The sequence below is a fragment of the Petromyzon marinus genome, chromosome 10 (assembly GCF_048934315.1).
Source record: "Petromyzon marinus isolate PM22_M1 ecotype Great Lakes invasive population chromosome 10, UKy_Petmar_22M1.pri1.0, whole genome shotgun sequence".
Lineage (NCBI taxonomy): Eukaryota > Metazoa > Chordata > Hyperoartia > Petromyzontiformes > Petromyzontidae > Petromyzon > Petromyzon marinus.
In genome coordinates, this window is record NC_133676.1 from 8578322 (window position 1) to 8591265 (window position 12944).

The 12944-nt window shown below is 44.2% G+C and overlaps 1 protein-coding gene across 8 annotated transcripts in view; it reads right to left on the reverse strand.

Annotated features, from left to right (window-relative positions):
* LOC116940974 (R3H domain-containing protein 1-like) overlaps nucleotides 1–12944 on the reverse strand; it is a 69835-nt gene that overhangs the window by 5755 nt on the left and 51136 nt on the right. For all 8 annotated transcript variants that reach the window (XM_032951446.2, XM_032951442.2, XM_032951441.2 and 5 more), the window contains 8 exons: nucleotides 11563–11665; nucleotides 9263–9423; nucleotides 8249–8397; nucleotides 6306–6412; nucleotides 1866–2038; nucleotides 640–778; nucleotides 414–514; nucleotides 86–158 (listed from right to left, as the gene is read on the reverse strand). In XM_032951446.2, the coding sequence (XP_032807337.1) occupies nucleotides 86–158; nucleotides 414–514; nucleotides 640–778; nucleotides 1866–2038; nucleotides 6306–6412; nucleotides 8249–8397; nucleotides 9263–9423; nucleotides 11563–11665 (1006 nt within the window). The remainder of the gene's footprint in view (nucleotides 1–85; nucleotides 159–413; nucleotides 515–639; nucleotides 779–1865; nucleotides 2039–6305; nucleotides 6413–8248; nucleotides 8398–9262; nucleotides 9424–11562; nucleotides 11666–12944) is intronic.

The window sequence follows — 12944 nt, forward strand, 5'->3', positions numbered from 1 at the left end:
GTACTGTAGAGGTGTAAGGAGTTAATCTTAATTGAAGTGTAATGGTTGGCAGCTGATTGTTCAAAGTTCTAGAATTTCACATCACCTTGCTCGACCGAGCTGGTGTCCTCGGACAGCGCTTTGCGAGGATGTCTCTTTCCTCGCCCTCCGGTTTTCACCTAACACAGCGAATGGGAAATCAGGAATAAACCTCCTGTCGTTTTAAAACCAAATCCTTCAGGAACAATCAGACATTTGTGAGCAATCAGGGATTAAAATAGGCTTTTGTCACTTTGAGGCAGATATATGGAAGACAATTTTCTTGATTTCAACAAACAGGTTAATGAGCATTATTTTTTAAAGCAGTAATTACCAAATTCCTTATATATTTTTTAATACCACTCGCATCTGTGGGTCAGAGTGCCATCACCCACCTGTTGTAAGGAGACCGTCATGTGCGGGTGTGGAGGCTGCAAGCCGCACGTCTGCGGGCCGTACTGCACTGCAGGGCCTGCCAGTGGGTACCTGCCATCCCCTGAACAAATACACATTTCATTAAAACAAGTATACTGATTATATTCACCATCAGCTATTGCCAACTTGGTATGCCATTATAGATTGACAAAACAACAACAACAAAAGCTTGTGTGGGCTACTCACCCTGCTTGGGAGCGATGGGACGAGACTGCACGAGGGGCAGAGGTAGGAGTCCTGGACGGATGGAGCTCAGAGCGGCCAGGGGGCTCGAGTTGGGAGACTGCACTGGGGAAGCCATGGGACTGGAGAGCCGGGGACTGGCCTGCTCATAGACACATCCACAGATGCAAACACACAGGTTTATACATGTCCATGGCGGGGAATATAGAGCCACCGACTTCATTTAATAATCGGCCGAAGCCACATGAGGCCTACCACATTGAAATAGCCTGCAAATGATATGTACCCATCATTGCAAGCATCTTGTGGCTGCATTAATCGAGTACTCGAGGGGAATATTTACGGCATAGCAGCATTGTTTTTATCATTTTTTGTGCGCTCAATAAAAGTAAACGCTACTTATTATGATAGAATAACCCTACTGTGTGTGTGTTTAAGTGTGAGCCCACAAAGGAAATTGAAAGTCCTATTTGGCCCTCGGGAAGTAAGAGGTTCCTCACCCCTGATATACTCTACCATGCATCACCATACACTATCTTCCATTCGAGCCGCCGTTACCTCGATACAACCAGTCGCATTCATTAGCACCACACTCAGGTGCCTTCAATTCAAAATACCATCCTGCAAACAAACATTGATTTTCCGGGGTTACATGCTTAAGGTGTGACAGAGTATGTCCCTATCATTCGGATGGTTATAACATGTGAAAATCCCATCCAGTTTTCATAAGTCTTGTGAAGGCTGGCGTTGATAGGATTTTCATCAACCATCATTTTCGGATTTTGAGATGCCTGATATAATGCGCACGATATGAAATGCCACTGGGATTAACTGCGAGAGGGGCTCTCTGTATTTCTCTATTAACTCACAAATATGCCGATTTAAGAATCAATATATATTGAATTTGGCTCCAATCCCAGGTCCGAACTGAGGACTTATACACGTCTCAATGACCAGCAATGCAGCCCTTTCAAATGAAAGCCTCTTTTGCACTGGCAAAAGCGAGCCACACCAGGGCCAGCAGGGCTGAGTAAGTGCAGGTTGTTTTTCTACTGCAGAAGCCACACCATACCGGTGACGTCATGCACAATGAGTCGAGATGCCTGTAGATGACCAGTAGAAATCCAACCGTACCGTGAGGGCCTCCCACTGGCTCAGCTCAGATGTGCCAATGAAAAAGGGGTACCTATTGTCGCGGTGAGAGGCGGTGTGCGCATGTGCCACTCCACCTGGTTGATGCCTTCTGTGCCGCCGTGTTCCGAGGTCCTGGGCAGCCGCTGGTCGAGGCTGAGGCCTCGGCGCTGGCCCCAGCGTGTGGGCGACGCGGCGGTGCGCGGGGGATGAGGGCTGCTGGGCAGGCTCAGCTGCATCACGAACACACCGTGGCCGCTGGGGGACAGGCCTGGCCGGCACAAGGAGACAACCCGAAGATCGAGCGTCAGCCGCTCACAAGCGTTCATAATAGTGGAAGCTGACTACAACAACACAGCCGTCTCTTACGCACACGAACAAAGTAAAAATATGGCTATGATACGTTATCTATTGTGCAAAACACAACTACAATTGTAATATAAATTGCGCTGTTGATAGAGCTACGATTATACAGGGCAATGGTTGTTTGCGTGCTGAATTAACTGGCAAATTTAAAGTAGGCAACAAATATGTCAGAAAGAGGGCAGAGCAAGAGACAGTCAGTATTATTACAATGAAGAAGTCTACAATGGCTTGGAGATCTACTGAAAAAAACTGGAAAAAGGTTTCCACAAAAACGGATGCAATGGAAACCGACATACGGAAGCCGGAAACAGGGAACACCTAGGGACATATAGGAAGAGACAGCAGTCGGAGCCTAGGCACAATGTGATCTAACAATAACAACAGCAGAGAAGGCAGCAAGAGATCAGTGGAGGGAACTCATGTTGACGGCACGTGGGGAAACGCACATAGCAACCTGGTGATGACAATGATGAGGATGAGCATCTAAATGTAGTTCCTTGCCATGCTTTGCAGGAGGGAGAGATAATGCCAGGAGGAAGGTGAAGAAACACGGGCAAGGAGGGATGCGAGCTGACCTACGTCATTGTACATATAATTACATTAACATTTTAATATGTTACGATTCACTTGCCAACAACATTCACCGCACAGGAAATGCCTAAGGATATTAATTAGGGTTGTGACATCGCAGCGCAAAGACGTTTTTGTCGCTGTTTTAAGCTGCGTGGCGAGGAAACAATCTTCGTCTGCAGAACAAATTCACAGCTGCACGCTTCATCAGCCACCTTGATGGGTCTTCAGCATATTAACGAGATCAACATTTGGGACCCATCTGATGGTTATTAATGAAAGAAAACTACCTCAGCATATTACCATAATTCTTCCTGATTTCATTGTATATGTGACCAGTCAGGCATGGTTATTTACAGTGTTTTCTTGTTAGAGCAATAGAGTGTTTAAATTTTCCAAGGCCTAACCTATGCTTACTGCCTTCGGACGGCAAAACATTTTGTTCTTTTTAAGAAACCTAAGACTTTAGCATGTGAAATCAAGGGCTGCTGCGTATCTGTGATGAAAGCTAAAATAGCCATTCCAAAAATAGGATCTGCACGCACTTTCTAAAAATACCCAAACGATTTGGTGCGGGTTGAGTCAGCGGAGCAAAAATAATTTCACATTTGAAGGGGTTAATCCTATGCAGTGCCACACTGCTGTCTCTGAGAAAAATGGATAGGAGTAGAACAGAGTGTTTCGTTCAAAATCAGATCCCAAAAAGAGCAGTGGACCATCAGGGGCAACCACATTATTCCCACCATTCTGCAATTTTCACCGATTATGTCACTGAAATTATTTGGCCTCTGGTAATATCCTGTCAGGCGAGGCACGAGAGAGCTATTTTCATCTTCAAAAAGAAGCTAATTTAGCAACTTGGGTCACTGCACAACTCTGGCAGAAGAGATGTCCTGAGAGGGTTATTAATATATGAACACCGCAGCACAACAAGACACGAGATTATTAATGGAATTATAAAAAAGAACAAATTCATTTGTTTGCAGCTGCAATGAAATTAAACATTAAATTAATTAGCACAGACTAAAATTAAATGGCATTAAAAATTAGGAACAGCCATTTTAATTTAACCTGGCAGCACAAACACAATCTGGACTGGGATTCATGATTGGCAAATTTATGTTTCCAATTAACCAAGACTAAAAAGGGAATGCAACATCAATATCATGTGTTTAATTGTCCGTATTTCTGCTGCTATGTTTTAACTAATACTGTCTGATTTAACACGTCACACGCTACCCGATTCAAATGTCATTCCTCGATTAGCACCCTCAATGGTCAAGAGACAGGTCAATGTTAAGTGTGAACATGCACATTATGTGTAGCTGATAAAACTGTGGCAGTCCGACTGTTAGATGGTAATGTGGCATGTGCCAATCATTCCTCTCATTCCGGCTGGATGTTATATTAGTAGGATACTTTTTTGATGTAAGATGTCAAGGGAGGTCTCGAGGAAGACAGTAGCATTGGGCTGAGTGCAGACTGCTGGAAGTAACTTCTGAATGACAGAATGTCGTTAGTGTCCATAGAAAAACGCCAGCTTTGATCACGAGCCAAAATAGAGCTAAATTATAAAAGCAAAGCGACGATTCAGCTAAAGTAAAAAAAACAAAACCAGGACCAACATTATTTCAAGTTGCTCAAGGAAATGTCAAGTTAGCCGGGTTACTTCAGCGACGATCTCAAATGATGACCCTTCCGCACCACCCTGCTCAACAGTCCAACGCCAAAAATACACACGGGCTGGAGTAAATGGCACTTGGGTCTAATTGCATTCGCGCTTCTCCTGCCAGGAAGGTGGGATATCGTTACACGGCAGCGGAGCGAATTCTTGGCGGACACAGTTTTAATGAGGGAGGGAGGGGAGGAGTGTGGGATGGGGCCAAGGATGGGGAATGACCATGGGCCACTCATGTCACTCAGGATGCAGCATCAGGAATGGATTAAAAAGTTTGTTCTGCTGAAGCCTAGAAATATGCAGGGTATAGCCACTTTTTTTGTCAATCCACAGATGAATGATGATGACCTCCCTACACTGTGCGGAATAATGGACATTATTTGACCACACTTGACAACGCTGGTCAGTGCAGGATGGTGAAGATAGAGAGCAGAGAGTGGGACCATAGAAGTACAGTACTGTACGGTAATTTATATTGATATACTGCCCTCTGCTGCCCACGACATAGTGCTGCAGCCCTAAGACAACCTGTTTGTACATCATCACATTTGAAGGGTAACAAGTAAGAAATGGCCAAATGATCAGCATTTTTAGCAAAAATGTGATTTCTACCTGCTACCAAAAATAGCACTTGACGTACCACAAGGGCTTAAGCACCCGTGTGATTCATACTTAATAAAACGAGCTCATGCATGCTCACAGATCGCCTGTAATATGAATTGCGGCATTTAGCATCGCTTATGGTTCGTATCCCCACGCTGTCGCCATTTCTTCCATAGCCCAGCTGGGCTACCATGTCGAGTGGATTAAAACCATAATTAAATAAGCATCTGATATATATCTCTGATATACATATATATATCCATGCATGACAGTCTAATAAAATGGCAATTTAATTTGGGAACACTTGGTTCAACAGAGCTGATGCTTTCAACCAGGACACAGCGAAAGCAATGGTATTTGCTTAATACCACAATGCACACGTAACGTTGGCAAAACAAACGGCAGCGCAACCAGGGAGCACACTCATGAAAGGCAATGCAACGTAAGGCTCCTCGCGTAATATCCTTTTTAGAACAAGCCGGCGCTCTGCTTTGCACAGGTCCTATGAGATAGCGGTGCAGCATAAGCAGTGCGTTCCTTAAGGAACGCGCAATGACATTTTGTACAGCTGCCAGCAAAACGTCCCCCCCCCCTGGCTGTCCCTGAGCCACATGAATCATGCAAACTCTGTAGTGGAATTCAAGGTCAACAGAGCTTGGGACATTTGACCAATTCCCAAGTCAAAAAGGAAGGGCCTGCTATTTTGCCTCTGTCCATAGTTAGTATATTTCCCATGTTTTTTTCCATTGAATGTTGCAAAGCAAACATGGTGTTTTCTTTAAAAAGTCCACGTATTCATTATTAAATAAAGTTTTCAGCAAGGAAGTGTATGTACAGCATTCAAACGATTTCACTGTTCCATCGAATGAAGGTGGCTCTAAGGGACAAAACATTACGAATGAGAGAAAAGTACCGAATTAGAGAATAGCACCGTAATATATCAAATTCCAGTGGATTTATTGTCGTTTACATTCTGTTTTATTTATGGCTCAAAAACACTGTTTACCCATGGTCAAATGAACAGTGTTGTTTGTAACCCTCGGCGGGGGGGGGGGCAAACTAGGACTTGTCTCTCCTTACCAAAACCACCTGTGACTTTTCACTCATCGGGACAAGTCACACATAACACTGACCAAGTAGGAACAAAGGGAATTGAGTCAGCCTTGGCCAGGATTTAAACTCACAATCTCATGCCTGCAAGTGCCATTGCTACTCCACAAGCCGAGCTGTTTGTTGACTGCGCTGCTGTAGCTGTGTGCATATATATAGACAAATGTTTACATGTGTTGGGATCACGAGGGTGCAGCAATGTGCATCTCACCAGTGGCGTAGTGCTGACCCTGTGTGGGCTGTGAACCGGCAGGGGAGGGCGTGCGGAACTGAAGCTGTTCCATGCCGGGCGGGTGCAGGTAACTCACCCCAGAGCCACTGCGGAAGAATCAATCGCAAACCCACAACCATCAGCATCGAGATCGACAGCAGCGATCACTGACTCAAAGCTTTTTCAGGTCGAGCAGCGCTCACGTATTTATTTGATGTTCCGTAACATCAGTGTTTCAATGAGTAAAGAGATGCGTGTTATCTCTACAGAGAACATTTGTTATCACCAACGTGACAAATAGAATATTTCTCCAAACAGACACCCTCTGCTACAATGTGCTCATCACAAAAGGCCACAACAAGCCTCTTTAGGAAAGCACCTTGTAGCCTCGTGGGTTTGGGAGTTTCACAAATGCACGTGCCCCAAAGTGCTGGATTACAGACATGCGTGCCAATGTTTCGGCTAATAATGGGCCCAATCCAGACATCTCACTTGCAGGTAGTGAGGTGGCAAAACTTTGGTGGAAGCGGGGAAGTTTAAAAGATATAATTTCAAAGCTAGTATATCTAAGACATTCATTGATATATGGCAGAATTAATGTTTTTTAGTCATCAAAAATATTTGGTACCACTCAAGGTTTGCCACCTCGAATGGCAATGAATGTAAGAGCAAATCGGAAATTTGATTTAATCTGCAATGTCTTTGATGTATAATGAATGGTAATTGCTCAGTGTATCTAGCTATGATATTTATTGAGATGACATTTGATCAAAAAGGCTATAAAAGTTTTCATTCCTTGTATCTTCCCAGTCATTTCTTCCATACATTATTGCAATCTATTTCATGACATCATCACTATGGATGTTAAGGGATAAGCTTGTCAGCAGTTATATTTATTGTGGTGACATTTGATCAAAGAGAATGTGGGTTGTTTAATATTGTATTCCTTGTGTGCATCTTCTATACATTGCAATAAATGATTTATTAATGATTTTATAACTGTGAGTCATACCACTTGGAATACCATTTGCACTTGTCTTTGCGGTTGTTTTACTTTGAAAAAAAATTAAACATACAAGTTGCCATAAATAGGTTTTATCAGATAATTATTTGAGCAGTTCAAATATCCCAATATTCTTAATATTTCAGTTATTTTTATGTTGACAAACGTCACAATTTATCAATTATTAAGGCTAAATTTAAAACTCTATTGAAACAGCCTGCATTACATTTGCATCGATTAAATGTGGATTATGTACTTTTGTGTCCACGAAGGTTAGGGCAGGCCAAAACCGCAGCACAAACCACAAAGTACAATTTAAGCATTTAATATCGTAGTGGCCGAGAGCCAGCAAAAAGGATAAGCTGCTCATTTAAACGCCATCCCTCCACTCGGTGCTCTCATTCATTTGAAAGTAGTTGCGGGTGTCCTATTAAGGAATGGTTTCTGCTGGTTATTGGTTAGATTACAGTTGTGCATCTGCAACTTGCTGATCTCGTCAAGGAGCATAAACCATCATGCAAACCCCGGTCATCCTCACAGCGGCTCTTGGCTAGCCATCGAACAAAGATGGTTACTGCATCGTGCGCTTTCAGATGCGCTTCTGCGGCCGTCTAAAATGTTCTTCCTTCCATTATTAGGAAGCCACTGGAGCTATGCACTTTTAAATCATCTAGATTGAAAACTAATTTTTTAAACTAAATTTTTTTAGTCTGTTGTCCTTCCCCCGCACCTTCGATTAGCAGGGTTGGCTATGTACAGTGCGAAAAGAGTTTAACATACATATATGCACGCAAGGGCCCTGCCGACAGGGTATGCGTGCGTCTAGCACGTGCAACTTACACACGCGTGCACACGCAGTGCGTAGTGCACGCAAACAACGCACGTTTGCCGCATTCACCACGTGACGTGCAGTGGGAGTGTGCGAGCCGCGCGTCCACACCTCATGCTGCTCGGAGGTGGCGGCGGAGGCGGTGGGGGCCCCACGTTGCAGTACAGTTGCTGCCCGCCCCCCATGAGCACGGGCGGCTGGTACGACTGCTGGGGGGGCGGCGCCGGTGGTGGCGGCGCCTGGGGACCACTCTGGGGCATCTGAGAAGAGGAAAGGCGACGCTCTGGGGATGTTTGTCAGATCACATGTACCTGCACATTTGAGGTGGCTCCTGTCTAAATGTGGGCGGTGTCTCGTTAAAGAATGGATAAATGTTTGCAATGGGCTTAGGCTCTGAATAAATATTCTGAATAAAGATAATATATCATCCCTACTCGATCATTATAATGGACTTTGATCTTTTTTACGCTTGTTAAAGGAAAAAAACACGTCATAATTGAACTGGTTTCTTCACATTTAGATGCATGGCTCTTTTGAGAAACCACTGCCGAACGAGGGCCTCCCTCCAAGCCTGTGTGGGTCCTGAGAGTCATTTGAACATCAACACACTGGTCAGTTGCGGGTTGGTGAATTCATGCATGATAGTTGTGGAAGCATAGAATTACAGGATAACAATGGATTTGATGCACTGCCCTCTACTGTCCTCCCACGTAGCCCTGCGAGCCCAATGATAACCTGTTTGTTGATGGTGGCCACCCATACAAACTATCCAGGCTCAACCACGCTTAGCTTCTGAGATCTGATGAGATTGGGTACATTCAGAGTAATCTGGCCAAAAGCTTTTGTTCATTAATATACAGCAATGTAAATACCCTGAAAACCATTTGAATGCTTTGAATATTATGTATTTATATGATTATATACATTTAATGGTATGAACCGTGATAAATACTGCACAGGCTCTATAGAAATGTAACGTGTCCTACTTAAGCAGCAACCATGAGCTGGGTACAAATCGTACTGCTGAAACCAGACTCTGCCATCTGGTGGTTACGAGCGATGTCAGAGCGGTCAGGGAGCAGCAGTCACACAAACAGCGCCAAGAAGCTTTTGGTGTCTCCTTACGTGGTACGAAGTCATCGGCGTGTACTGCACCATCACGCCCTGCATGGTATTTCCCATCGGCCCCTGTGCTGGACTTCCCACTGTGCCTTGTTGCCCTCCCATCAGCCCCTGGGAGTGGGGTGGCTGAATGGGTCCATAGCTTGGGCCGACAGGCTGATACCCTGCGCACACACACACACACACACAAAGAAAAATATCCCTGTTTAGGCACACAGACTGTTGGGGCAAGTGTTGTTAGTGAGCACCCTATAAGGCATAGATGGTGCCAGCACCGTGATTGACCACCTTTGGTTCTCCAGTGCTGATGAATAGACATTAGAATATATACTCATGTAGGATGGAGTCAACCTATGGAAGACCAAGGATAGGTTCAGTGACCACTTGACAATGGTGTCATCCATAATATAAGTTTTTTTGGTTAGATTGCGTAAATATATGTGCCATTAAACCTGCCACCACCCGACTTAGCCAACTAGTAATAGGGTTTGTCACGTAAACAGAACATGCCAATTCGTTACTAGTACAGCACACCGGTGTGTTGGAGAGCCAAGCCACAACATTTACAATCTGAGTACGACATTTCGCCAGTAATTACAACTAACTTCATCAGGCGACAGCCAGATTTGTTAAACTGGTGTCAGCCTTCACCAGAAATCATATGCTGGTCGCTACTTTGAAAGTGCATTACATTAACCACTGAACCAACTCTCCCCACAATCACACACACAGGAATAAAGAAGAGGGTTTTATATTTGTTTAAGAGGCATTGCAATGATTTAGGGGGGGGGGGAATTAAATTAACCAGAACTTACATGAGAAAATATAATTTAAACATATTGCTTTATTTGTAGATCACATAATTACTTTATTATCTTTCATCATGATCATCATCAGACATTATTAATCCACTGATCGATGAAGGTGTCTCCAAGCCATCGCTATCTCTCATGGTGCTGCGATGCACAAATCCACCTAGCAGCTGATTTTATCACTCCATCTCCACAGTGTACGTGAAAAATAAAACCCGGAAATACGCTCCTCTCCATTGGGTGCCACTTCCGTCATTATTCTCGACCATGTACCGTTACCCCTTCGAGTGATGCGTCCTGCCCAAGTCCACTTTTCTAAATGGTGAGAATTATGTCTCTAACCTGCATACGTTCTCTCATCTTGGTTTTTTTTTTAATATTTACATGTAATGTTTCTACATCCCATCTTTGAAGATGTTGTTGTTGGCGTCTGCGAGGGCAGGGGGGGGGGGGGTTGCCAGGGAAAGAGACCGGTTCACTGTGAGACAGCCAGGCTCATTGCTCTCGGGCAGTGTGACGGCCTCCAGCCCGGACACCCACGTCGTCCATCACTGTGTGGTCGCAAGGTGTTGCACAGCACAACACGACGTCTGGGTAGGCTCAGAGATCAGAGCACCGAGCTGCCACCGCTGAGATCCTATGTTTGGTTTGAATCCAGTTAGCCACATGTGTAGTGAGTTAATTGTCTAAGTCCAGTCACCAATGACTGTGCAACAAACCAACAAATGAAATTTAGTTTAGCATTTAATGTAGCTCTGAGAATCAAAATATCGGGTTGACTGTCATGCGATGAACATTACTTTCATTTGGTGAACTAAATCTACTCTACAGTGTGGACTAGTGGTTGCTTGAAATGACCTCAGAAGTAGTTCTGCGATTTCATTTTCTGTAGGCCATTCTCTAACGAAATGGGTTGCACAGCTCTACTAAAGATACGAATGAACAATTAATTTCAAGCAATGACAATGATAGCACAGTTAGGCTAAAGCTGGGGGAAAATTATAATATAAACCTCATCCTCCATGAGTCAAAAACCTTCAAACAATTTGATCCCAACATAGGTCTCATCCGTGCCTTGTTAAATTACAGGCAAGGTGTATTTCTACATTCCAGCCAGCATCGAATAGAGCAATAATAACCAAACCTAGTCCTAAGCCGGCAGTAGAAAAATCACAATTAATTTGTAAAGAGAATATTTTCCAAAGGATACCTGTGGCTACTGTCAACCCGGCCTGCAATAGTTTCATTTCAATGCAGCAGACACACGGAGAAAAATGCATAGGTTTCCTTCACCTATCTGAACTTCAGAGGGTTGTGTCCTCTGTGTCTTGGCTTGACAATCAAAAGGGAGGAGTGGGGGCCAGGATCACACCCAAACACATTTATTATTTTATCAAAGTTGAGGAGACCTGCTGGGGAGTCACTGACGAAGCATACATTATACATACACAGAACTGCCACTGTGTATGAGAGGTGTGTGCGTTTTCTTACCAGGCTGTTGACCACGAGGAGTGCCGTATTGAACTGGGGCGACTGCCCGGTATTGTTGGCTAGATGGCTGGTACTGCGCCGGTGGGCAGAAGTAAACGGGCATCTTTCACAGACACATTCCGGGGTGGCAGTCATAAGGGTCATGGCCACAGCATATTTAGCACATGTGGTCATGACGGCTAATGTTGCCGAAGGCACCGCACATTGACCTAACACATTTCTTTGTTTCGTTTTCAGCTGTAAATATCCCACTGTTGGACAAAAGACTCTACCCTCCATTCAGTGTGCTCCTCTGTATAATCCAGCATTGTGGAGGCGAGGGTTGGTGTACCACACAAATTCTGTGAAACTCCCTTCACGTGGGCGTCGAGATGTCATACCCTGCCTTGCCAGGATAAGCCGGTACAGCAAAATGTATAGGATAGAGTGCTGCCCCTTGGCATGTGTGGATTTTCTGGGCGTGCTCCGATTTTCTCCCCCACGTAAACTCATAATTTGTCCGATAACACCTGAATATATAGGGGACCGCAGAGCTTGGGTGAGCGGGGTTGGGGGAATTTGGCGCCGGCTCACCACCGTGCTGCTGCCTTTCCCGCTTGTCTGCGGTTCTTCACGCATCCGAGTCATTATCTCTCTTCAAGAGTGAATACTGAATGTATGTTGCATTTCCTTCGACAATGTAGGTAACCAAGCATGCTAATCGGAGGTGCACGTTACAAGTTGAAATTACTATTGTTGTGTTATAATCCAGTCCCACCATCTCATTATCTGTAGATCTCCTTTCGTCTATGGGCCTTCATTCTGTTGTTAATTTGGCCCAAATGTTATTTGATTTTCTCAGTTAGCGGTCTTGCCCAACTCAACTTCAGTTTTATTTACATTGTAAATGACATCAGTTTTCTTAATTTTAAGCTACATTTTTCATTTCTAACTTTGAACATCGCCATCACGTAAAAAAAAAATCTTCCTTTCCGCTGTTCTTTGAGACCTTGTTACTTTCTTACTTGTTCTTTAGTTAGGGAGCAGGTTCGTGTCTCCGAGGCCATTACTTGTAAAATAAAAGAACCCATTAGTTTCCTTTGCATACACAGGCTGGTAATTTTCCCATCATTAAACTTTCAAAGACAGCATTTCAGAGCCCATTTAAGAGGCATGAAATGCACAGTAGCAAATTATAACGATGCATTGTTGATAGAGTGCCCTATACACCGGGATGTCTCAAAGCGTTTTACATAACGTGACCTCAAATATATAAAAGGGCACCCCCAGTGGCAGATGTCCCAGTGCGCAGAAAATGTTTCAGCACCAGGACTCAAACGGGAATTCATCTGCCAATGGTGGGTCATGATTGCTATGCATACTTTCCATTGAGTGACTTTGAC